At 39.6% G+C, this 23,044-nt stretch overlaps 1 protein-coding gene across 8 annotated transcripts in view; it reads left to right on the plus strand.

The window, feature by feature from the left end:
- Nucleotides 1-23,044, plus strand: part of TRPS1 (transcriptional repressor GATA binding 1) — a 210,711-nt gene that overhangs the window by 24,228 nt on the left and 163,439 nt on the right. For 4 of the 8 annotated variants that reach the window (XM_065752470.1, XM_065752475.1, XM_065752477.1 and 1 more), the window contains exons 2-3: nt 13,050-13,208; nt 16,198-17,126. In XM_065752470.1, coding sequence (XP_065608542.1) covers nt 13,172-13,208; nt 16,198-17,126 — 966 coding nt within the window. In that variant the 5' untranslated portion in view covers nt 13,050-13,171. Of the gene's footprint in view, nt 1-5,039; nt 5,085-13,049; nt 13,209-16,197; nt 17,127-23,044 lie in introns of those variants that run through there. The other 4 variants (XM_065752472.1, XM_065752476.1, XM_065752474.1 and 1 more) reach the window with 3 other exon arrangements.

Consider the following 23,044-nt stretch of genomic DNA (forward strand, 5'->3'; position numbering starts at 1 on the left):
GAAAAAAAAACCCCAACAATCGCTTTTAGTGACCAATAGTCTTTACTTTTGGTGTTTTTGGAGTGAAGATGTAGTCAGAAACTGCCTGAGCTCTCTCCTGATGTATTGTATCTGTAGATCTCTGTCCCACTCAGTCTTTGTACACAGTTTACTGAAAATAACTGTGTGTTGTTTTATTTTTTCTTCACTGCTAAATGTAGCTGTCATTGGGTTGCAGGAGCAGAGCAGTGTGGGGAGCAGTTTATGGTGTATCTTTTGTGTACCTACATAGAGGACTCAGGAATTGCCTTTCTAATGACTGAACAGCTTTTACAATACAAAAAGAGATATGCATTACCTGCACGCAGTGTGACACAATCACACATATCTGTGACTGGTAAGACTGCTAGATAATAAGTAAGGAAGTGTCTTCTTTTTGACAAGCCTTGATAATCAGTAATGTAGCAGTTTATCCTTTCTGTCAAAGTAACAAACAATATATGTTTTGTATTATATACATATTTTTTAATATATATATAGAGAGAATATTTTATTATCTTGTGTTTTCCCTGGAATTGGGAGTTACTGTCATTTTAAGACTGTTTACTTGAAGGAAAATGCAGAGAGTCACCTTGAAAATAAATATGTTTTAAAAAAATGTAGAACGGAGAAAAAGAATAACCTTTTCCCCATCTGCTTTTGAGAAAACAGTGTCCTTGGCATGTGCTTATTTATTTATTTATTTTTAGGAGTGGTAAATCTGTGCATACTGTGAAAAAATGGATTTGTGTATGCTGTGCTGAAGTACTGTGGAAATTCTTAGCAGTGGATAGCTCTTTGAACATCAACCACACTATGTAATCCCTTTTATAAAGTGACCCACCTTCATCCTAAAATTAGATCGGTTTTTTTTTTTTTTTTTTGCTATGACTGTGTCTGGTGGAAGGATGTTTCATAGCCTTACTGCTTTGTCAGTTAAAACTCTTGCTTCTCATTTTCAGCCCAAAATTAATCATGGTTAGTCTATTTGTTCTTATGCCAACATGATCCAAAGACTTTCCCTCCCTAATATTAACCTGCTGCTAGCAATTTTGTTGCTGGTCTAAATGAGTTTCACTTCAGATACTTGCAGAGAGTCCCATCTTCCATATCATCATTAATCCCAGTTAAAATTAATCTTTTTTTAAACATCATAAATAGTTTTCTTAATTCAGTGTCATCTGTGATATGTACAGTGATTTACCCGTTCCTGCTGAAACATTTGCTTGACACATTTAATGCCTTAGGAACAGTGTTTTTGAGTGGTTTATAATTGTGATCAATTCTTTTTCTTTCTTAAGTCATTTAGATTTAATAATGCAGAGATTCTTATTCTAGAGCATGCACTCATTCTTAATATTTTTCGTCACAACTTATAATGCAACTTTCATTAGTTTTGTGTGTTATCTTCATAATTGTATTGGTTGAAGATATCACCAGTATCATCCAGTTTCCTTAGTGCTTTTGGTATAAACTCACTTGGGTATCTCTCATTAAATTATCTGGGATAAAGCTGTCTGACATGAGGCTTTAGGCCCTGATGGACCAGTTCAAATGGAAGGAAGTGGCTTGAGAATGAAGTAGTTGGAGTTTCAGTCTCTGCCCTGTCATTTGACCTCAGGACCAGACTCGCTTCTCGATGAGCATAAGAAAAGCAGTATAAATACAGCCGCAATATGGCTGTTTCGGAATGGGAGCTGTTAGCATATTGATGTTGCTTTGCTGAGGTCAGAAAGGAAATGATGGTTAGAGACATTTCCCAGCCCTTGGCTGCCTATCTCATGAGGACTTCCCTTCCCCTCTTTTAATAATTTTCTGTGTTATTTAAGGAGAAACGAACAACAACAACAAAAAAAAAAGAATGAAAAAAATGGCTTAATAAACCAGGGCAGAAAGCCTATCCCTGTATATTGCTTGTAGGAAGCAGAGGCTGATGAGGGGCAGTTGTCTCTGTTGTTCACCAAGTCCTCCAGCTGTGCATGCTGTGCTTCCCGTCTGCCTTTCACTTGGGTTTCTGATGAAAAGAAACGCACGTAGGGGAATGATGCCAAGCCTGATTTTCTGAGAGCTGCAAAGATGTTTGGTGTCCCACAATTCAGATGCAGCCACAAGCTGATGTTGGGTTTTTCTTGTAGAGCCAAGCAAGTAAATGCCAGCCCATCAGCTGTAGTGGTAGGATACTGCCATACGACCTGATAGACACTGTTGATTAATCTCTTGAGCATTCCTTTGAGAATTGTTTCCATCAGCGCATTTTAATAATTTTCTCACTTTTACCGCTGTATATTCATAATTAAAGGAAGCAGTTCATCTAACATTGAAAAGAAACCCCTGTCTGGTGCTTTCTCATTTCCACGTTGCCCAGCACTGTTTTGGCGGTCTGGGCTTGTTCAGTGGTTGTCTTTTTGTCTCATCTTGATGCCTAAACCATCGACATTTCCTCACTTCTTGAATCTTGGTGGTGGTGTTTGCCTTCCAGCTCCAGGTCAGCCTAAGACATACTGCCTTTTTTCCCTGATGAAATTGACTTGTGGGGCTGTGAATTCAGGATAAAACGTAGAGATCTGCAGGAAGCGATTTGCAGCTGGTTACTGGTATAAAGGTTAATGCCTTATGACATTAAGATTTTTATCAGCATGTACAATTAAATGTGCATGAGCAAAACTCCTGGACTTTGCGTACTCTTGCTGCAGCAGAAAGAAAAGATGGTAACCTTTTAGGGCAACTGTGAGCAACATCTGAATGTGTGACAATATTCCTCTTGTTTCTGTTCCCCACTCCTGCCTTACAGGGGAAAAAAATCTTTAAATCCAAAGAAGTCTCAACTCTACCTGTGCAATTCCCCCTACAAGTGAACTGAGTCTGCAGTCTGTAGTCTTCATTCCACCAACTGCTCTAGCTTTGTTGTTTTGCAGAGTTTTGGGTGGATGCCTTTTGTATGGCTTTTTTTTTTTTTTTTTTTTTTGCTGCATTTAGTATTTTTACAGAGTTTCGGAAGATCAGTTTCTAAATATTGCATCCTTGTTTTGTTCTCCAAATGTTATGTCAGTGATTTACAGTCATGATTCAGATGAAAACGTGAGACATTAGATATTGATATGACAAGCTGTTAAAAGCAAGGGGGATGACAATTTTCAGTAATTGCAGAGACTGTTCAAGCGTGTGCATTCTGCCCAGATCACAGCACTCTGAGGACATGCACCGCTACCCTGGTGCTACTACTGGTAATGTTGTAGGTAGACAACATTCGGTTCAGTTTAAACCAGCCCCACCTTTTCTTCTGGGGTTTGTAGTTCCTAAGCTCCCTGCTCTTCTAGTGCTCAGTCTCATGGAGCTGTGAACAGCTGCTCCATGCACTGGCGGTGTTGCATGGGACACAACTGGGCATCCTGCAGAGCCACCATTGGGCAGGGGGAGCAGGGCTGCCAGTTAGTGCCGTCTTTAATTAGCCTGGTGCTGGGAGCGTCCTGCACTTAACTGTGGGGCTGGAGTGAAACAAGCATGCCATCTGGTGAGCAGGCAAACTGGAACAATGTATAGGTCCTGTTGCTGCCGGTGGAGACAATGTTAGGAGCCTGTGTTCATAGTGCTGGACAGCGTGCTTCAGATTCGAAGAAGGTCCAGAGCTGCAACAGTCTGGACATGTGATAGGATGGGAAATCAGATAGTTGTTTTAGATTTTGGAGGCATAAAGAGTAACTATTTTTATTGTTGACTGGTTAGGTTCTGTCAAGATGCTTTGGGGTTCAATAATGTAAAAGGTTATTTAAAAAAATGAATGACTAAATCCTATGCTTGGTTTGGTAAGTAGATTCTGATGCATAAGAAGACCCAAATGTTAGCTACCTAACACATATGTGACTTTCTTTGTTGTAGTCTCTGTTCTTTATGCATATACGCACTCATCTTGCTATCTACATACAAATGGTTATGCGAATGTTGTATTACAGTAAGATTTTTATCAGTGTGATCTTGGGCTGTTCTCGTTACTTACAAGAAGAGAAGCCACGGAGAAGTTATGAAGATCATTTCTAATTCCTCTCATGTATTTTTTCAATACATACTGCTAACAAAAGAATTGTTTAGGAGATGCATAAACGTAATTTGGCTCTGATTTCATCTCTGTCTTCTTGCAAAGCAAGGCATCTTTGTAGCATAAATCGAGTTGTACCAGATTTCCAGGGATAAGACATTTATAGCTGATGCTGATTCCCCCCAAAATGACTGTAACTATTGTGAGATATTCTCTGCAGAACTATCGCAGTTTTAGGTCCCATATCAGTTAATCAAGTAATTTTTGGAGCTGGATTCCCTCCTGATTGCTAATGGTACAAAGATCACTTTTGCAGCCTTATGTCTTGCGGTTTATCAGATCGAACTGTTGCAAGAGTAATTATTTACTTTTGACTAGTCCCATTTTGGGAAGAATCCGCACACTGGTGCGTGGCTGAAACATTTATCTCTTGGGTTGTTTTAAATAACAGTTGTGGTGTTCTGAAGCTATTCCTAGATTGGAAAATTAGAAGCAGCCTTAGCTGGGATTGATTGGCATGGGGAGAACAAACAGGAACAGATTATTGATTGGGCAGTGGCTTGCTGAGCAGGATGACATGGTCTGTGCTCAGCCAACTGGCTTACGTTTTGCAGTCCTTTCACTCAGTTGTGGTTATCTTACCCCATCTGTGTTGGACTCTCAGCCTCTCCACCTAATTGGCTGTGTTAATTTGTAGCCCGCACCTTCAGATCTCAGGTACATCCCAAATTCCTTTGCACAAGTTGCAACATTACTTCAAAGAAGGTGGTGTTGTAGCCTCTGCAAATAATTTTGGGACTTTTTGTAGACTGAAAGATGCCAATGAACCCAGAAGTTTCTTTAATAAGTTGCTTTCTTCATAACTGAAAACAGGACAAAAGCTTTCCATTATTATTTTTTTTTTTGTGGGATATATCCCAGTGCAACAAATGAGCCTGACATCGTTGCTGAAAATTTCTTAAAACTGGTGAGGTGTTGGATTGGGGATTGAGGTGGCAAGAAGGCAGCGGAGGAGGAAGACAGGAGCGGAGCGGTAAGGCTCGCTTGCTTGTAGGGGATTTTTGAGAATGGAAGTCTGTACTTGTACCTCTATTAACTTAAAAAAAAAAAAAAAAAAAGACAAATTCCAGATCTATTTTTAAGGAAACTTAAAAATTGATGGAAAAGAGCTGCTGCTAGAGTCTAGGTCATTTTAAAACATATTTTAAATGGGAAAACAACTGTCTGCTTTTGTGTCTCTCTTTGGGCTGCAGCTTTCTATTAGATTCCTATCTATAGTTTTTGTGTCTGTCCATAAATTGCAGTGCGTAGATTCCACAACTTGTGTTGTCCTTGTGTTTGTGTAAATTATGCATTTAACTCTCAGAAAAAAAATCAATTTTTGAATCTTTTCTGTATGTGTTTTTATTACCCTGGCAGATCACCAAGGTTTAAATTAAATTTCCGATGTCTGTATGGTCAAGGCTAATGTGAAGGCTTTTGGCACCAGCCCACCACACAATAAAGAATGAAAGGCAGTAGAGTAAGAAATCTCCTATCAAAAACTGAAAGCTAGATTCATAAAATCACTTATGCAGGCATTATGAGATTTTCCCATGGAACGTTTATGTGAGAGCTGGGCAAAAACCGATTTAAGAAGAGCATTATTTGCACTGTATGTATTCATCTAGCAGTCAGCAGCTGAAACTGGCACCCCTTGCCATCTGTGAAGGAATGCCAGCGCACATGGCCCACAGCCGCTGCAAAGATGCATCGGCAGAGGCTCGAGGACTCTCCTTCCTCAGTGAATTCATGTTCTGCAGTGAATGTGTTGTATTTGATTCTTACGGCCATCTGAAAGATGCTTCTTGGTTTTAAAGCAAGTTCATAGCAAAACGTTACGATGGATAAGTTGCAGGAGTTGCTTTCTTGTCAGCATTTTACTTCATTCCTTAACTTAAAAAGAAATATAAATAATAGATAAAAGGGGCAAACAACAGTGAGCTCATTTTCAGTTTCTTTGGTCGTCTTTTTGTTTTACTTTGTTTTAAGAAAGTGTTTCTGAATTAGTGTGGGGTCCGTATGATCTGTACTGCAACAGAGATCCTTTCCTAGGTAACGGGGATGCTTCCAGAGGCAAGGTAATTCACCACTGCTTTGGCTGGAGCTGCTACTGGGCTCCAGCGTCAGTTCTCTGATTTCTGACAAGTGGCCAAGATTTCTTGAATAGGCACAGCTTTCTGTTTTGTGTGGAGAACACACAATCCACTCTTTTGTTGTGGTTGCCACTGCTGTTGTTTCTCCCCTATTCACAACGGAGAGTGGGGTTACTTGTGCCGAGCGCAAAATCAGTGCCAAAATCTGACTTGCTCAAATTTAATGTGATGTTAATTTTTGTGATAGACGTAGAAAGTATCAGAGACGTAGTATGAATCCTCTTGTATTATGGCATCCAAGTCAAGAGGGCGTATTGGTGATGAAAGTTTTATCTGTCACAGGACTATCAGGATGAGAGTTTACTGGATGATTCAACCCAAATGTATAAAAACTGTTTATATAGAGATTGCCAAACATTTTCCATTGCTTTTCCTTTTATCTAAATTCTTGAATATATTACTAAATAAAATAGTCTGTGTTTGGAATGTATGGCTGTGGGATATATGGAAACTCACAGCATGTGGGGGGAAGCGTTAGAATAGGGAAATACAATAGTTTTGTAAACTTTACGTGAATATAGGTACATCGTATATAGACTCAAGATTCAATTTGCTGATCAAAGCATCCAAATAACTTTGGATTTAATAATGTCAGCAATGAATGCTAATATATGGAAATTGAAAAGCATGGAGCAACAATAGCTAGCCACGCTTACCTGTATTACCCTGCAGCGTGTAGATTTACATTTTTTTGTTTTGTTTTGAAATCGCTGTTTGGAAAATGTGTGTTCTTTTTCCCTTCTTCCATACTTCTGAATGTGGGTTCTCCTGAGCAAGCTTAGACAAGATTCAAACTAAACAATAGGGGAACATCAGAACCTTTGAAGGCTCGGCTTGGATAGGTACCCGAAGCCAAAGTCTGCTTTGATGTACATGGGCTCAACTCCTTTTGCCCTCGGTTGCCCTGTCTTACCTATGTAACTTGTGTCTGGAAACTCTTGCCAATTTTTTTTCTTAAAAAAAAAAAAAAAAAAAAGGACATTTTTTGCAAACTCATGTTCATCTTGGTTCTAGTCTGGCTGGAAAAGTACTGCAATAATGCCCTCTCGGGTGATGATCTAATATTGCTGCTTCAGGACCGGGTTGTAGTCTTCTCGCTTTGTAGTTTTGGTATTGCTGAAATTTCAACCTTGTTTCAGTGTGGGATTCTTTTTCTTCTTTTTTCTTTCCTTTTTTTTTTTTTTTTTTTTTTCACTGCCTTTACGTGGAAAGAAAATTATTTGAACTTCTCTGGAATGGTAGCCAAAACCGTACTCTTTCTCTGTTTCATCTCCTAAATAATTTTTCAATTTGACTGCAGTTTTGGGCTAAAGAACTTGGATGTCTTCTTTCTTGCATATAATGAGCCTCACCTAACAGAGGACAAGCCTCGATTCTCCTTCGTGCTTCTCTCAAAGTCAGTGAGGCTTTTACCATCAGTGTCAAGGAAAGGAGGATCAGCCCCCTGTATGTCTAACGTAAAAGAAGGAGTGAATCACTTGTAGATATACCTGGTTGCTCCTGCCTGGGAGCCAGGTCACCTTCATTCCTCACCCAGTGTAGCACTGCTTGTTTCTGCCAGCACGCTCAACTTGGTTCAGTTCTGAGTCACTTGCAAACCCTAAGCTCCCATTGTCTTCAAAGGACATTTGAATTAAAAAGAACATCGTGTTTACTCAGGCTGAAAAGAAATTGAAACACCTGAGATTGCCACACCTTCCAGGAGAGTTTGGGAAGATTGCATTTTTACCATAAAGACAGGGTGAATGGGGGGATGTGACAGATGGGCCGACAGTCCAGAGGGCCTTTGATTAATCCCAATTGGCAGTGCAGGAATGACGGGAAACTCTAGTGGAAAGAATCAAATTCAAAATGCTGAAACTATTTGCTCTTAATAGTTCATAATTAGATTGTAAATGCAGAGCTACACGATACCAGAATCATCATAATGTTCAGATAGACATTGGATACTTCTATTGGAAGTGAGGATGTACAGGTTTATTTAACAACAAATCGTAGAACATAAATGAGATAATTAAAGGATATAAACCTTCTTACTCTTCAGAAAATAAGCCACTGTCTGAGTGTTGAGGATTAGCAGCGATTTATTTCTCACAGAGGTAGGCCATTCTGTGTCAGTCCAAAGGCACTCAACCTTCTTCAGAGGATCTGGTGTTGGCTGTTCTCCAGGGCAGAACACCAGGCTAAATGGACCTCTGGTCTGATCTAATAGGGAATGCTCTGCAATCCTCTAAAACAAAATGACTGCAAATTAATAGAATAACCAGAAGATTCAGTGAGGATGGTAGGGCTTTCCTAGGAGGTGTCAGTCCTGGCAGAAGTCAGTTATTTCATTGCAGTAAGCAAATCAGGCTGAGCTCTCCCTGCAGTGCAATAACAACAGATTGGGAAGCATGCAAAGCAGCATCAATACATAAAAATTAAACTACCTTTAATACACAAAGCTGAATTTAGATAAATGCAGAGCAGGGAAACAAAGGCACAATATTCTTTGAAAGTATGACTTTTTTATGTTGTTTTGGAGACTAATTTCCATATAAATAAAATGTCAGCTTATCCTGTAACTGTCATGATAAATTGGAGCATTTAGGCTTTTGAGCAAGGTACTCTTTCTGTACCTTATTAAATTACGAGATCTTGGTCTTTTGCCAAGTGCTAGGTTGAAGCTCTCTATGCTGAAATGCAGGGAGGGATGTGGGCCTGGAAGTCACAAGGAACCAGGTTCAGTGCTGAGCTGAGAACTCTGCCTGCAAGTTACCTGGAACACTCTCATTTTTGCATCTTTCTCACTAGATCCTTTTATTTACTCGTAAAATGTCATTTGTACTAATTCTCCTGTTTCTCAGGGTTTAACAGGTTGTCACAACATAGAGTGCTTGTAGATGCTGGATTGAAGGCGAAGGCAAAGCAGATCTTTGACTTCCTCAGTTCCTGTGTTCTGGATGGCTAAATCCAGAGGTCTGCTGGCAGCAAGCGGTGTGCATTGGGCTGCTGATAAATGCAGGGCTCCAAACTGCCGTGCTCCCTCAGTAGGAGAAGCACTTCTGGAATTCTTGGTTTTGGGTACCGGATACCCTAGTATTCATTCCAGCATGCATTGCCTCTTTAGGTAAATCACCTTTTGTCTGTACTTTCTCATGGAAGTGTCTGCATGGTTACTTCGGTAGTGAGCTTAAAGTGAACGAAGTGCCTGGAAGTAGGTTCAAACCATCTATTTTGAAATGCCACTCCTGAACTCTCTGAAGTGAGCAAGTGTCTGCTTTATACCCACAGAAAGGTTAGATTTATTCCAGAGGCTAGATGACTACTAACACTGTGCTGCGTTCTGAAGCATATGGTAATAGAAAAGAGCATTTTGAATGAATTTGCTGTTAATTAGTAAAGAGATTTATGTGATGAGAGTTGTTTGAAGGTGATGGTACTTGATAGCTGAATGGGATTTAAGATGTCCAAAAATGGACCTGTAGATTTGAGAGTGATCAGTGTTGGGAAAGTCAATTTTAATAGAAGCGAGCAAGCTTCAACAGAATACAGCATTTTTTTTCTTCTTTCTTTCCTTTTCATTTCTCTATTGTGAACTGCTGAAAAAGAATATTGCAAACAGTTCTTGGTGAGCGGGTGGTCACGTGGAAGGACCCGAAAATGCAGCAGGAAAAGGGATTTGGTGAGCACAACAGCATTTTGCTATAGGACAAGATTTTTCTCCTTGCATTTTCTAGATTGATGAAGCTATCATGGCTTCAGTGGAGTGTGCAGAGTACAGAATATCAAGTAGATATTTCGACCAAATGAAGTGTCTGATCCTGCCAAATGTTACTGATATGAAGAGACGTGTTCTACTCTAATCAGTGACAGGCAGGAAAGACTGGCTTGTAGAAAAACACGCTTAATAAGCACTTAATAATTAATTGCTGTTGCTTAGCACTGTCTGATGTATTTGAAGAAGCTGGGGAAGAGGTCTTATGTGAAGAAAGAGTTGTTTGTGGTTAATGTTATTCTGCCCTCCCATGGTTTAGGATCTGGTTTTTGAGTTGCTTACCCAAAGTCTTTTTTCTTCCCCTCCTTTCTCAGCAGACAAAGGTGAAGATGGGAGCTTTGACTAGTCCTGCCTTGCTGTGTCTTAGTCTGGGGTAGTTTGCATTTCATGTAGACCAGGGAGCACATAATCTTCAGCAGAGACAGCGTAGGACAATTTCACCTGGGTTATCCTGTGAATTTACAGATGGCTATTATTATTAACTTTGAAAATGCTTAAACTAGAAAAGGCCAAAGCCTTTGAACTTGGGGCTGTTCTGATGATCTTACTGGCTTTCTGGTTGTGCTGAGGGTTGCATAGGGTGCTACTCCCCAGCTGGTAACGTGCAGAAGTTCTCTCTCAAGACATTAGGTATTTGGCTTCTGAGCCTTTGCTCCTACAGCTGCTCTGTTGCTGAGAGAGTGGGAAAGATGGTGTAAGGTACGGGCTGCAGACAGGTTAGGGCTTTATGTGCGGGATAGAAGCAGATGCTTTGAATGCTGAAGGGTTGTGTTTTTTTTTTTTTCTTTTATATATATAAAGCACAGCAGACAGTCTTTGTAGCATATTTATGTGTAATAAGCTGGGTTTTGTTTTTTATCTTTTTTTTTCTTTTTTTTCTGTGGAAAAAAAAGAGAGAAATTAAAACCACAGCAGTATTTTCCCATGCAGCTCTGGTGAGCATCCTGCAATCTCACATGATCAGCTGTCCTGGTGGGGTGGAGTGTGGGAAGGTGTCAAAATATGTCTCTCAATTTTTTTTCTTTTCTTAAAAGGGAAAGCCAGATGAGTGCCAAAAGCCCTGTTCTCTTCTTTAGCCCTGCAGTAACAAACTACATGAATGTATGTTATTAAGATGATAAGATTAAATTTCTAGCTACTAACATACTATCACAACAGCAAAGGGGGATGAAAGATCTTGAAAAAATTATGAAAATTAGCTTGACGGTCTCCTTTTAATAATAAGATCACTCCCAACCCCAACAGACTGTGTAGGCTAGAATTCCACAGGGCTTTTTTGTGGTCCTAATGATTTTAATAATACTTTGTGCTATGTAGCACCTTTCATTAGAGGATCACAAAGTGCTTTACAGTCACTAATTAATTAAGCCTCACTACACTCCTGTGAGATAGGTAAGTATTAGACATATATTAAGCTGAGACACTGAGAGTTAATGATTTTTTGCTGCATTATTCTGGCAAAATGATGGATGTTTAAGCCCTGTATGTGTGTTATATATGCGTGTGGGGGTGTGTAATATATAGGAGTGTAAAAGTATTAATTTTACTATACCTTAACAAAGAGGCCCTACTTGAGCCTGTTGAATATAAATGTGTATTTTCATTTAACTCGGTGCTGCAGCATATTGATTGATAACATCACTGTCTTTTTAGGCCCTTGACTCAGTTTGCTGTTTGTAGACTTGTACAGGTATTATTCAGCAGTGTGTCACGAGATTCAGCCCTTTTATAAATTCTGTTAAAAAGAGAATATGACTAAGACTTGACCTAAACCTGCAGAGCAAGCAGAAGGCAACAGCCATACTGTTGCAATAGGCTTTGATGACAAGTCATCACGTTCAGTAAAAGTAATGAGTAGCAACAGTGACCCATTGTGAGAGCTGCTGATCAGCAGATAATTAGCTTTTGTCTTCACCACACATAAGAAACTACTGCTTATCAGAATTTGCTTTTTCTCTTTTCTTTTTTTAAAACAAGTGCGCTAGTCACAGTGTAATTCATTATTCTGAATTACAAACTGATTTTTGTGGAGGATTCTACCTTCTGCTTCCAGGTATAAACTGATGTGACTACAAAACATAAAAACTTCTGTCAGATACAGGAATAGGGTAGAGTAGCCTTGCCTGGTTTTGAGGTTAGTTAGTATTAGTTCAACTTGAAAATAGTTAAGGCTGTTAGTATTAGTTCAACTTGAAAATAGTTAAGGCTGATCATATCAGGTAAAACAAACCCACACGGTTTAAAGGATAATTTCAGTGTATGGAAAATGAGATACTAACCTCTGAATTATGGATGAGTTCTGCAGCCCAAGAAATACACAAAGTTGGCACAGTTCAAGACACCTTTTCATTTAGTAATAGTAATTATTAGCTTAGTAATTTTTTTATCTTTTACTATGGAAGCGTGACCATTTGCTGTGATGAAAAGATTGTTCTGTCCTAGTGTCATTTCAGCAGTTGGCCTATGCTCAGTGGCCAAGAAGCTTGCTAGTTACTGTGGTGGCATTTTTGAGATGTGGCTGGTTACCTATTAGTAAATTCACTGTAACTGGGACTCAAGGCAGCCAGCAGATGATACCTTGCAATTGCTGACAGCAGAGAAACTGCACTGGAACCAGTTATTTGTGTGCCATTTCCACTCCCTTTTAGCCCAGTCCCTTTACAATAAGTACCTAGTACTTGCTGATATGTGAAGTTTCAAGGCATTTTTCTACAGAATTTATCCAGCTCATTTTCAAAACTTATTACAGCTCATTTTAAACTTACTTTTTGTTATTCTTGCCATCTAAGACAGGTTTTGCCTTGCTTTCTCGTGTTTGTGTGTGTGTGTGAGAGAGAGAGAGAGAGAGAGAGAGACTGTCTAAGGAGAAAAAAAACTAAGGTATTTCTCATGCTTAAGGGTAGTAGAGAACAGACACTATTTGCATAATGCCCACTAATAGATGCATGTAAATGTACTATAGGCATAACAATGTTTGTAAATAAAAAGCTTATTTTGAATACATAATTTAGGAAGGAAAACCTTTTTTTTTTGTTTTGTTTTGCAGATATACAGATCAGCTCTCAAAATGTCTTCTGTGTCTTCCGTGCATCTTCTAAGACAATTGCATTAGCCTGCCTGCTAGTTGACTAATAGAATTAATAATTGTAAAAAGCACTCTAAAGCCACATGCCTTATGAAGTCAATGCTGGGTATGATTTTACAAGTATGTGATCCATTTTTTCAAGTGAAATTGTTAAGTGAAAACATTCTTGGCACACAGTAAAACATTGTGCAATCTGTTATTTGTCTTAGAAATAATAATTTCATAGTGGCTATATTCTTTCTGTATCTAACTTATTACTTGCTAGGGGATGGTTTCTTCAATTTAGGAGTACTACAGATGTAGTTTTATTTACGTAATGTGTCTCTGAAAAATGACAGTGGTAGAATTTCAGTGACAAAAAATACTGTCTTTTTTTTACTGTCCCCTTGAGTGGATATAAAGCAAATAAATGTCAGAAGATTTTTTCAGAAGTGAAAAATAAAAAGGGGAGAAAATCCTTTTCGGGTGAACTTCAGAAAGTTTTTATGTTTAAATCTATGTTTTCTTCTTTTTAATTCCCCCAGTGTAGAATACTGCATGAAAAAGCTCCGTGAAGCTTTTTTTTTTTTCCTCCTTCATTAACACGCAGATGTATCGATATGTCAGGAAGATTTGAGCTACACTATCTAAATCTGGAGTACTGTCTAGTTAGACTGTGTACGGTCCAGATTTTTCTTTTCTCTGCTTTGTAGGGATTTTTTTTTCTGTCCTCTCTGACTCTTTTCTGTCTCTTTTCCATGAAGATAGCAAAATCTCCAAACTTTCCTTATCTGCCAAAAATATCTATAACAAAAACATTTTAAAACATTGCATTCAGTCTTGTTTAATTTTGACTGTGAGGTAACAGCTACAGTGTTTACTTTCTTGACTTCTGATTTTTCTTCACTGTGCACAGTCCAGGCTCCTCTCTCTGTCCTCTAACTGCCATGAAGTGCATTTAACCAGTAGTTATTTCACAGACAGTTTGAGCAGTGCAGCCAGGTTCCAAGAAGAAAAATACAGTATTAGATGAACACCTACCAGAGATGCCCACCAGTATTTTTAGTGTTTGTCAACCAAGAGCATTCATGGATTCCTGCAGTGAAACAGCAGTGCTAAAAGGACTATCTTTATACATGGATTATATATGTGCATGTATTGTTTTAGTAGGCTGAGTCTTTAGCGTAATAGTTCTGCCACAGCAGGAAATCTTTCTTTTCTCTTAGTTATGAGTAACTTCATGGTTCAAAAGTGTTTGGGGAAAAAAACAGTAGGATTCCTAGTAGGTGTGGCTGATGTTAAAGTGGCTGCGCTTGTTTCCAAAGCTTGTGTGCCGCCTACAAAGAGAAATCACAGTAGGCATTTAAGAAACCTATTAGGACCACACGGGGTGTTAAAATTTCACCAATAGAAGCTGGCATTCCGTGTGAAAGCCATCTCACTGCAGCCCGTGCTGCCTGTGGATTGGCTCAACCACAAAGACAACAGAGCCAGCCCAAGACACAAGTAGAACACTTCCCTTAAGAAGTTGTCTGTTTTTATCAACGTAACATGCAGTGCCCTTTCATGTGGAGCAGATGTAAATAAGAGGATGTACAGATGCCTGTTCTTTTATTTTTAACCTCTGTCCCCAGCCGTACTTCTCAAAGTACTGTTTTGAGAAGGTCATTGTCAGCTTTCAAAGGTCTGGATTCACCACCATTTGGAGCACATCAGTGCTGCTCCTAGAATCGCCTCGCAGAGCTATAAATACATGTACACACGCATACATACACACACACACACACACACACACACATATATATATATATAGTGCCTCTGCACATGCCTAGCTACGACGGTCCTGGGAAACAGGGCTGGGGCTCCAGCTTGCTTCTCGTGTGTGGTTCTGCAAGCTGCTGCCACTGGACCACACGCAATTTGGCAAGGAGAGGCATCCATCATTGTATACAGCATTGGCAAAGATAAGAGCATACAAAAAGTTGTAGCACATCTGTCTTCTGCCCATAGCTAGTATGTGAACACAAATGGATCAAAGCTGCTGGTGGAGAATATCAAATCCAGAACCATGCAGTGGAGAGTGCAGGGAAGTTTTATATAAGTAGGCTGGGAAGGTGAAGATTTGTAGTGCATCAGGAATTTGGCTCACTATCTAGCATGTATTTGTGTTCCAGCGTATCCCATGTCCAGCTAGCAGCTCATTCACTGGTGGCAGACTGCTTCCTTCTCTCTGCTCCTCATCGCTGTCCTCTCCAAGCTCTGTTAAGTGGATGAGGCAGGCTTGCCTGCACAGTCAGCAGCAGTGGCCTTGTCTGAAAAGTGTGGCTGAGCAGAGGGAGCTGGCATGCTGGGATCCATGTGGGTTCCAGGTGTTCTCTGGGTAGATCCCTGCACTGCAGTGCAGCCATGTCAAATGTCTGGATCCAGGCCTGTAAAATTTTATTGACAATGGGCTTCCTAATAAAGTTAGTTTCTCTTTGTTTGGCAAATAGAACTAATTACATGAATAATGGACTGTGGGGCCAGACTCTTGAATATCCATATAATCCTGTCTGAAGTTTATGGGCAGTACAAGGGGAAGCTTTTTGCTGCAGAGAAACTGATACCTGCTTAGGAAAAATACTTTCTCTGAAACCTCAAAGTTGCTTACTCTCCTAAATCTGTTTTCTTTATAACTTAAGTGCTCCTGACTCTGTCTTTTAGTAGAATTTTTTTGTTAAGCTACATTACATGTGCTCGAACAGAATATTGACATTAGTCTACAAAGGCTTGTTTTTTGTCTTAGTTTTTAAAACATATTTTAAAGGAAATACTTATTTGATGTTAATTCCACTGGAATGTTATCTTCAGAAAACATAATGAAATATGTAGCTCACACTCTGTGATGGCAGTGTTTTCATAGGCTTCAAAGTTCTCTTAGTTGAGTTCAGTCTCATGTGACTATTTTTCTTAATGCAAAGTTCCAGTTTACTGTGTAGAATAAAAACATATTTGACGAAGCATTTCTGAAAATCTGATGTATTTGCATAGCTAAGAATGGTTTAAGAAGTGCCAGACTTATCTGTTGTGTGTCTTGAATAATTCTATAGGGGATTTTTTTGCTTTTTTTTTTTTTTTCTCTCTGTGGTAGATATGGTCCGGAAAAAGAACCCCCCTCTAAGAAACGTTGCTAGTGAAGGTGAGGTACAGACCCTTGAGTCTACAGGTACTGAAAGTGAAGAGTCTGGAAGGAAAAAAGAATTTTCCACAGAGCAGATGCAAGAGAATACTGACCAGCCTGATGCGGCAGAGTTGAATAACAAGGAGGAGCTTTGCACGCATGTCCAAGAGCCATCTTCCAGCATTAAAAAGGACTTGAAAAGCTCAGTGCTGAGTGAAAAGGCTGGCTTCAATTATGAAAGCCACAATAAGGGAGGAAATGTTCCATCCTTCCCTCATGATGAGGTGACAGACAGAAATATGCTGGCTTTCTCATCTCCAGCTGTTGGGGGAATCTGTGAGCCCTTGAAGTCTCCTCAGAAATCAGATGCAGATGACACCCAAGATGTGGTCTGTGCCCCGTCAGGAGATGCAGCAGAGACAAATGAGGAGCATCAGATGTCGCCAAAAGCTTCAGATGAAACAGTGCAAGTGCAAAGTGGTCAAACTGATGGCCAAGGCTCAAGCCCGGTCCCCATGGCCTCAAAAAACCCACAAGTGCCTTCAGATGGGGGTTTAAGGCTGAACAAATCTAAAGCAGATTTGTTGGTAAACGATAACCCAGATACGGCGCCTCTGTCTCCAGAGCTTCAGGACTTCAAATGCAACATCTGTGGGTATGGTTACTACGGGAACGACCCCACAGATCTCATCAAACACTTCCGCAAGTACCACCTAGGACTGCACAACCGCACCAGGCAGGATGCTGAGCTTGACACTAAAATTTTGGCTCTCCACAACATGGTGCAATTCAGCCACTCCAAAGACTTCCAGAAAGTCAACCGCACTGTGCTTTCGGGGGTGCTGCAGGACATCAATTCCCAGAGGCCTGTCTTATTAAATGGGACTTACGATGTGCAGGTTTGTATTTCTCCAGTCTCCCCGCTTCTGCTAACTACCTTCTCAGCTGCAAAGTTGATTGTTTGCAAAGCTTCTCCTACCTACACTGTTGAAGTAATTTATGTAACCTACTTAAGCCTTACGAACCATTTGGGTCTGCTTTAGTCAGAATTGCTGCAGGTATGCTTAGCATCTTGTGCAGTGGAGCTGGCTTTTTGACCAGTGATATCTCAGTGTCATTTTGATAATCAATAGTAAAAGATCATACTGAGCATGCAGGCAGATTGCTACATTGGTAATCATATCTGAAGGATTTGCTGTGGTTGAAAGAAAATAGCTAATAATAATGAGTAATAACAACCAGATAGACAAAAGACAGCAGCTGGAAATTAAAAATGTAATCCTAAATTATCGGCTGCTGGGAGTCAAGATTTGGCTTATTGGTTCTTTATTGAGATTAAAAAAAAAAAAGTCAGGTCTTGGCAGTGCTATGGTTGTCTAGTGCCTGATAAACAAGAATTCACAGTGGATGTGTGAAACATTTTTAAGAGTAACAGTGATGCACAGTTGCCCTTCACTTCAGTGAGCATGCCTCAGTCATTTTCTCATGTAACTGGAGCAGTGAAAATACTAGATTTCAGATATTGCTGTAAAAAAGAAATCTTATTTTTACCATAAAGAAGTGGAGTCAGAAGTTTTTTTTCTTGGAGTTTTCTACTAGTTCCTTATCAATTAATATGCAATTAGTGGAGAAAAATCTTTTGTGCTGCATTTTATTTTTTTTAATTCTTCCATGACAGTGCTGAGAGATGCAGAGAGATGTTGTAGAATACCTCAGTACTCTGGGATAAAGGTTCAGATTTTAAGAAAAAAAATCAGTGCCAAGATTTGCATACGAAATAAATTCAAATGTCCATCTAATTTCAAGAGTGTATTTGCATAGGACATGATGTCTGACCTCGTAGCACTCAGCAGACAAAACACTGAGTCGTGTTTGAAAGAAATTACAGAAGGTGGAAGATATTTAATAATGCTTGCAGAGACTGCAGCTATAAGAAAGGAATTTTGCAAACCAGGTTAAGATGGTTAATACCTAACTTCAAGTAAGAAGCCGAAACAGGAACACAAGTCAGGAACTTGAAGCTTTTAAAATGATTTAAACTTCTCCTCTTTTTTCAGAAACTACAACTTCTTTGTGGAACAGCAAATCAAACTAAGGTTGTTATTACGCCCAAAAGCTGCAATCTTTGAACTGCTGTCTTATTAAAAGATTGCCTCACTGTCTTGTGACAAACACTCTCTCCTGTCAAACTGTGATTAGAAAGCAAATATGTGATTTATTTGAGAGAGGTTAGAAGTGAATAATGTCAGAATGTGAAATGATGTTTTATAATTAGTAAGTAGTATGATGTTAATACCTGGATTTCCTGCTATAGTTTCAGTTTGCTGACTCCAGGGACAGCATCTTAAAGCAACTGATCCATGCTGTCAGGAAGACATTCTAACTGGAACAGCTCAGCCATACAGTGTAGAGGAATTCGAGTTTCTAAACACACTTTCATTTCCTCCAAACAATTGTTTCGTTAGGTCCTTAGTTATTTATAGGAAAGTTTATGCTTGATTAGAATGAGCTGGACACTTTTCCTATGCAGTGCTTTCAGAAATAAAACAGATGTGAGAGCTATCTCAGTTTGAGCTGATAGAAGTAGAAATAAAACAGCTGAACCTAGACTATACTTGTCTACTAAACCCTGGCAGTTAGATACTGCAGGGAAGACAAAAAGCGGTAGGAAACAGCCCATAGATAATCTACTTAAGATCAGTCTTTTCTCAGACAAAAAACATTTTCCAAAATAGAGCAGACAGCCTATACAATGTTGGCAATTTATTTTAAAGAAAAAAATTGGATCTGGAAACTTAATTTTTAAGAGTGCTAATTTTCCCTGCCCAATTTGGGAAGAGAAGATTAAATAAGCTTTTGTGCCAAATGCCATACTTCATCACTTGCACATGCACCAGATGTTGATCCAGAACATGTCAGAAGATAAGTAACTGATTAGTATTTTTATGCTTTCTCCTCCCCCACTCTCGATACAGAGCAGCTTTGTGAGATTCATAAACACAGTAAAAGAACATTTGAAAATCCCCTTTGCACCCACACATGTTTATGTTGCTACTATGTCCATTTCGGAGGGGACTTTTCTCAGGCATCTGAACGTCTGGCATCTCCTGCAGCACTGAAGGATTGTACTGCTTGGAGCTGCAGTTGGAATTGTTTCAAAGTCCTGCACCAAGTGAAGGAATTGAACCCAAATAATTGGTTCATCTAAATTTGTATAGGTATGAGGCTAAAGGGAAATAATCTCTTTGTAGTTAACTTGAAATAGTAGTGGACTGAACTAAAGGTCTGATTTATTGATCCCTTTGCACTTAACAAACTGTTCTGTTGTAGCTGGGGTGGAAGGTATTGATAGATTTATGGTCTCAGGCCAGGGAGCTGGGTGCAGAAGCCAGGAGATGAAGATGAGTAACTTTGATCTAGCTCACAGCGGTCGGCTGGAGACCACCATATATGAAGATCTGCATCAATGAGGCGTGCTCTTGTGCATCGTAGTTCGCATTCATAACAAAAATGAAGAAAAAGAATGCAGAACAAAACAACATCTAATATCTGTAAGGATGTGAGGGATGTGTCCCCTTTGCTCGAAATATTTTTGATTTTAGAGTGCAGGAGTAAAATCTGTTGTGGAAAACTTTTTTGTTTTAATAAAGAAAAATAGAAAGGCCTCCCCCCAAGGCACTAAACACAGGTTTTATAGGTTTTATTTGTACTGTAGTCAGCAAAACAGTGCAGATACACATTTGGCTTCACATCACATCCAGCTACAAAAATAATGGGATTGTGTTTTGTAATACATAAGGAGGATTTAGTTGGGAACCATGTAAATAATCTAAGATTTCTGGCCTTACTATTGTGAAGACTTGTATTTGATTTGCATATTTAATCCAGCAAAATTCCATCGTCTTCTCTGAAGATGTGATTTAGTTTTGAAATTCTCTAGTATATATTGCACCCATTTTTTCCTTTCAGGCTTTTATTTCATTGAGGTATAATAAATTGAATAGGACTGTGTAAATTCACTGAGCTGTTTTCTGGAAGATTGACTTACTTTCCTGTATAGATTTTAGGAAACATTTGCTTGCACATCTCTGAATTCCCAGAGATAATGTGTTCAAAGCTTTACTGCTGTTGTCAGAATAATATGTAGGTTGCTCCAAAAGTAATGCCTCCTTTTTATTTCCATGGAAACTACAGCAGATACGAAGACCACAACAGCACTGTTTGATAGAGTAGTTTATCAGCTACAGACACTGTTTTTCAGTGTATTCACTACCATTACCTGTGAATTTTCTCCAGCAATGAACAAGAGCATGCATACTATGCTCGTAAATATCTGCACCAGTGGAGGTGACCACTGTTTCACAACTACTGTAACAGAGTAATTGCTAGGAAAATATCGATCATGCAGTCCATTTTTCATTGGCCCAAGCAGATGGAAGTCACAAGGTGCCAAATCCAGACTATATGTTAGGTGTAGTAGGATTGCCAGTGTGTTCCACTGTCTTCAAACTACTATGAGGCCGAGCATTATTATGTTTTAGGTGAAAGATTGTGTTCTTCTCTGTCCTGACTCTGGAAGTTTGAACCTTCTGTGTAGTCACTGTCATGATGTAACAGTAAGAGTTGATGGTTTGTCTGAATTCCAGGAAATCCATAAGGGTCACCCCATTACTATTGCAAGACTGTGCACATCACTGTATCTGCTGAGGGTTTTTTTTTTTTTTTATGGGGAGTTCAAATGTTGCCATTCCATGGACTGCTGTTTTGACTTTGTCTCGTAGTGGTGACATCACATTTCATCACTAATGATGATGTGATCCAGGAAATTATCACCTTCAGCCTCGTATTGGTTCAATAGATCCCAACAAACCTGCATACTTTTTTGTTTCTGTGAGCATTTTTAAGACTCAGCTGGCATAAATGGCATTCCAGTGTTGCCACCATCATTTTGAACACATTGAAGCCAGTGTTCAGCTCCATGCACTGCTCCCTGATTGTAATCAGTTGATTTGTTCAGATGAGCTGGTTGAGATGCTCTTCATTTTGTGATGTGACAGCTGTGCACGGCCATCCGGAGCATGGCTTGTCTTTCACGCTACTGTCACCAGTACTGAAATGCACCACTCACCGCCTCACTGTGCTCACATCCACTATTTGGTGTCCATAAATGTTCAGCAAGCATTTACGAATGTCAATGGGTGCCATTCTTTCTGCATGGAAGAATTTGGTTATCTTTGCTTCATCTACGCTTCCATGTCAGATGCCATTTTGTCAGCCTGCCCCTCTGCTGTCACGTTTCACATGGAAACAGAATGAATGGAATATTGTCAGGATGATTCAGCCTCAACTGCAGACAGCATCCACATCTAATGTTGTGGGCCAGCATACTGAAATAGGTGTTACTTTCAGAGCAGCCCTCATATTTGCTGTCAGTTCAGTGGATCAACTTTTGCTGATGCCACTTGCTACCTTTTCTTCACATTTGGTTAATTGATCAATCTGTGTAGACAGCTAGATCTTGCTGAGTATTTTAGTCTACAGATGGCTTTGTGTACGTGCCTAAAGCAGTGAACATCAGGCCAGATCTAAAGACTCAAAGTATAATTCAGCAGACTAAGTTAACAGCTGTGATGCTGAAAAGCATTGCTTTGGTGTTGTGTGATTAGGTCGTCTGTGTTTGATCTTTATGACTCTCTGATGTCAAGTATGAAATGGTCTGGAGAGAGGCAAGTTGGTAGTCAGTAGGCAGGAGTCTTTTTTCCATCCCTAGATTTTGTAATGAGTAGCGAGTAAGACAGCTTCCAACAGAAAGGCTAGAGGGTGCTGTCTTCCACGTGGCTTATAGCAAAGGGTAGGACATTGTCCAGTGAGGAAGAAATGGGTTTGAATGCCCTCTGACAGAGCAAGGAAAGGAGCCTACTTTTCCTGTTTCCTGAACAAGTGTTCAAGCCATTAGGCTATTGTATAAAAGGGACCATGACCCCATTTCCCGATATGTATTAAAAGAAAACAGTGTCCCTCAAAAGAAAGGACAGAAACGCCTGCATTCAGGTGAGGGTTTCAGATGGCTTATCCCACTGGGGAAATGTATTCCTGAAGCCGTGAGTAAAGGCATACTGCAGTGCTCAGCGTTTCTTATGTATGACTCCAGGCAGCTTCGCATTGTGCACTGGCTCTGAGAGCTTCCTGCTCAGCGTGGCCCTGCTTCTCAAGCCTGTTGTCACATTTCCCTCCTCTGACGTTCAGTCTGAGAGTACTAAGAAGAGGGTTTTTTTTAATATCCAACCCTCTCATTTTGATTGTGTCACTATTTTAGATACTGGAATGCTTGTGCCTTATAAGACGAGACATTTTAGAAAAGCTGTGGATTAATAAAAGTTATATCCAAAAATTTCCTGCGACCTGTGAAAAACAAACAAACAACAACAAAAAAAGTTACATTAGCTAATTGCTATCCCATTGACTAATAAGGGGTTGGTGGCAGATTTTTTTTCTTTTAAAATTCTAGATGTCTGGTGTTATAAGCCTGATCCTGTGTCCTATATAACTGTGGGTAACAATTTTCCCAGGATTTCCATAGCTACTGAGAGAACTTCTGGATGCCCACCTACCGAGCTGCTCAGCATCCTACAAAGTGGCAGAGGTGCTAGCTCATGGAGTATACAGATCATTATGTTGTCTTTATGAATACGTGGTGAGCTTCACATGCGTATACAAAGTTATACATACGTGATTTTTAGTGTTCTGTAGTTTAATATATCTAATCCAGCATCTTTTCTGTTCTCACATTAGAAGTGTGTGACTGGTAATATAGCTT

The sequence above is a fragment of the Cyrtonyx montezumae genome, unplaced genomic scaffold, assembly GCF_038088225.1.
Source record: "Cyrtonyx montezumae isolate F1298 unplaced genomic scaffold, pur_monq_1.0 scaffold_8, whole genome shotgun sequence".
NCBI lineage: Eukaryota > Metazoa > Chordata > Aves > Galliformes > Odontophoridae > Cyrtonyx > Cyrtonyx montezumae.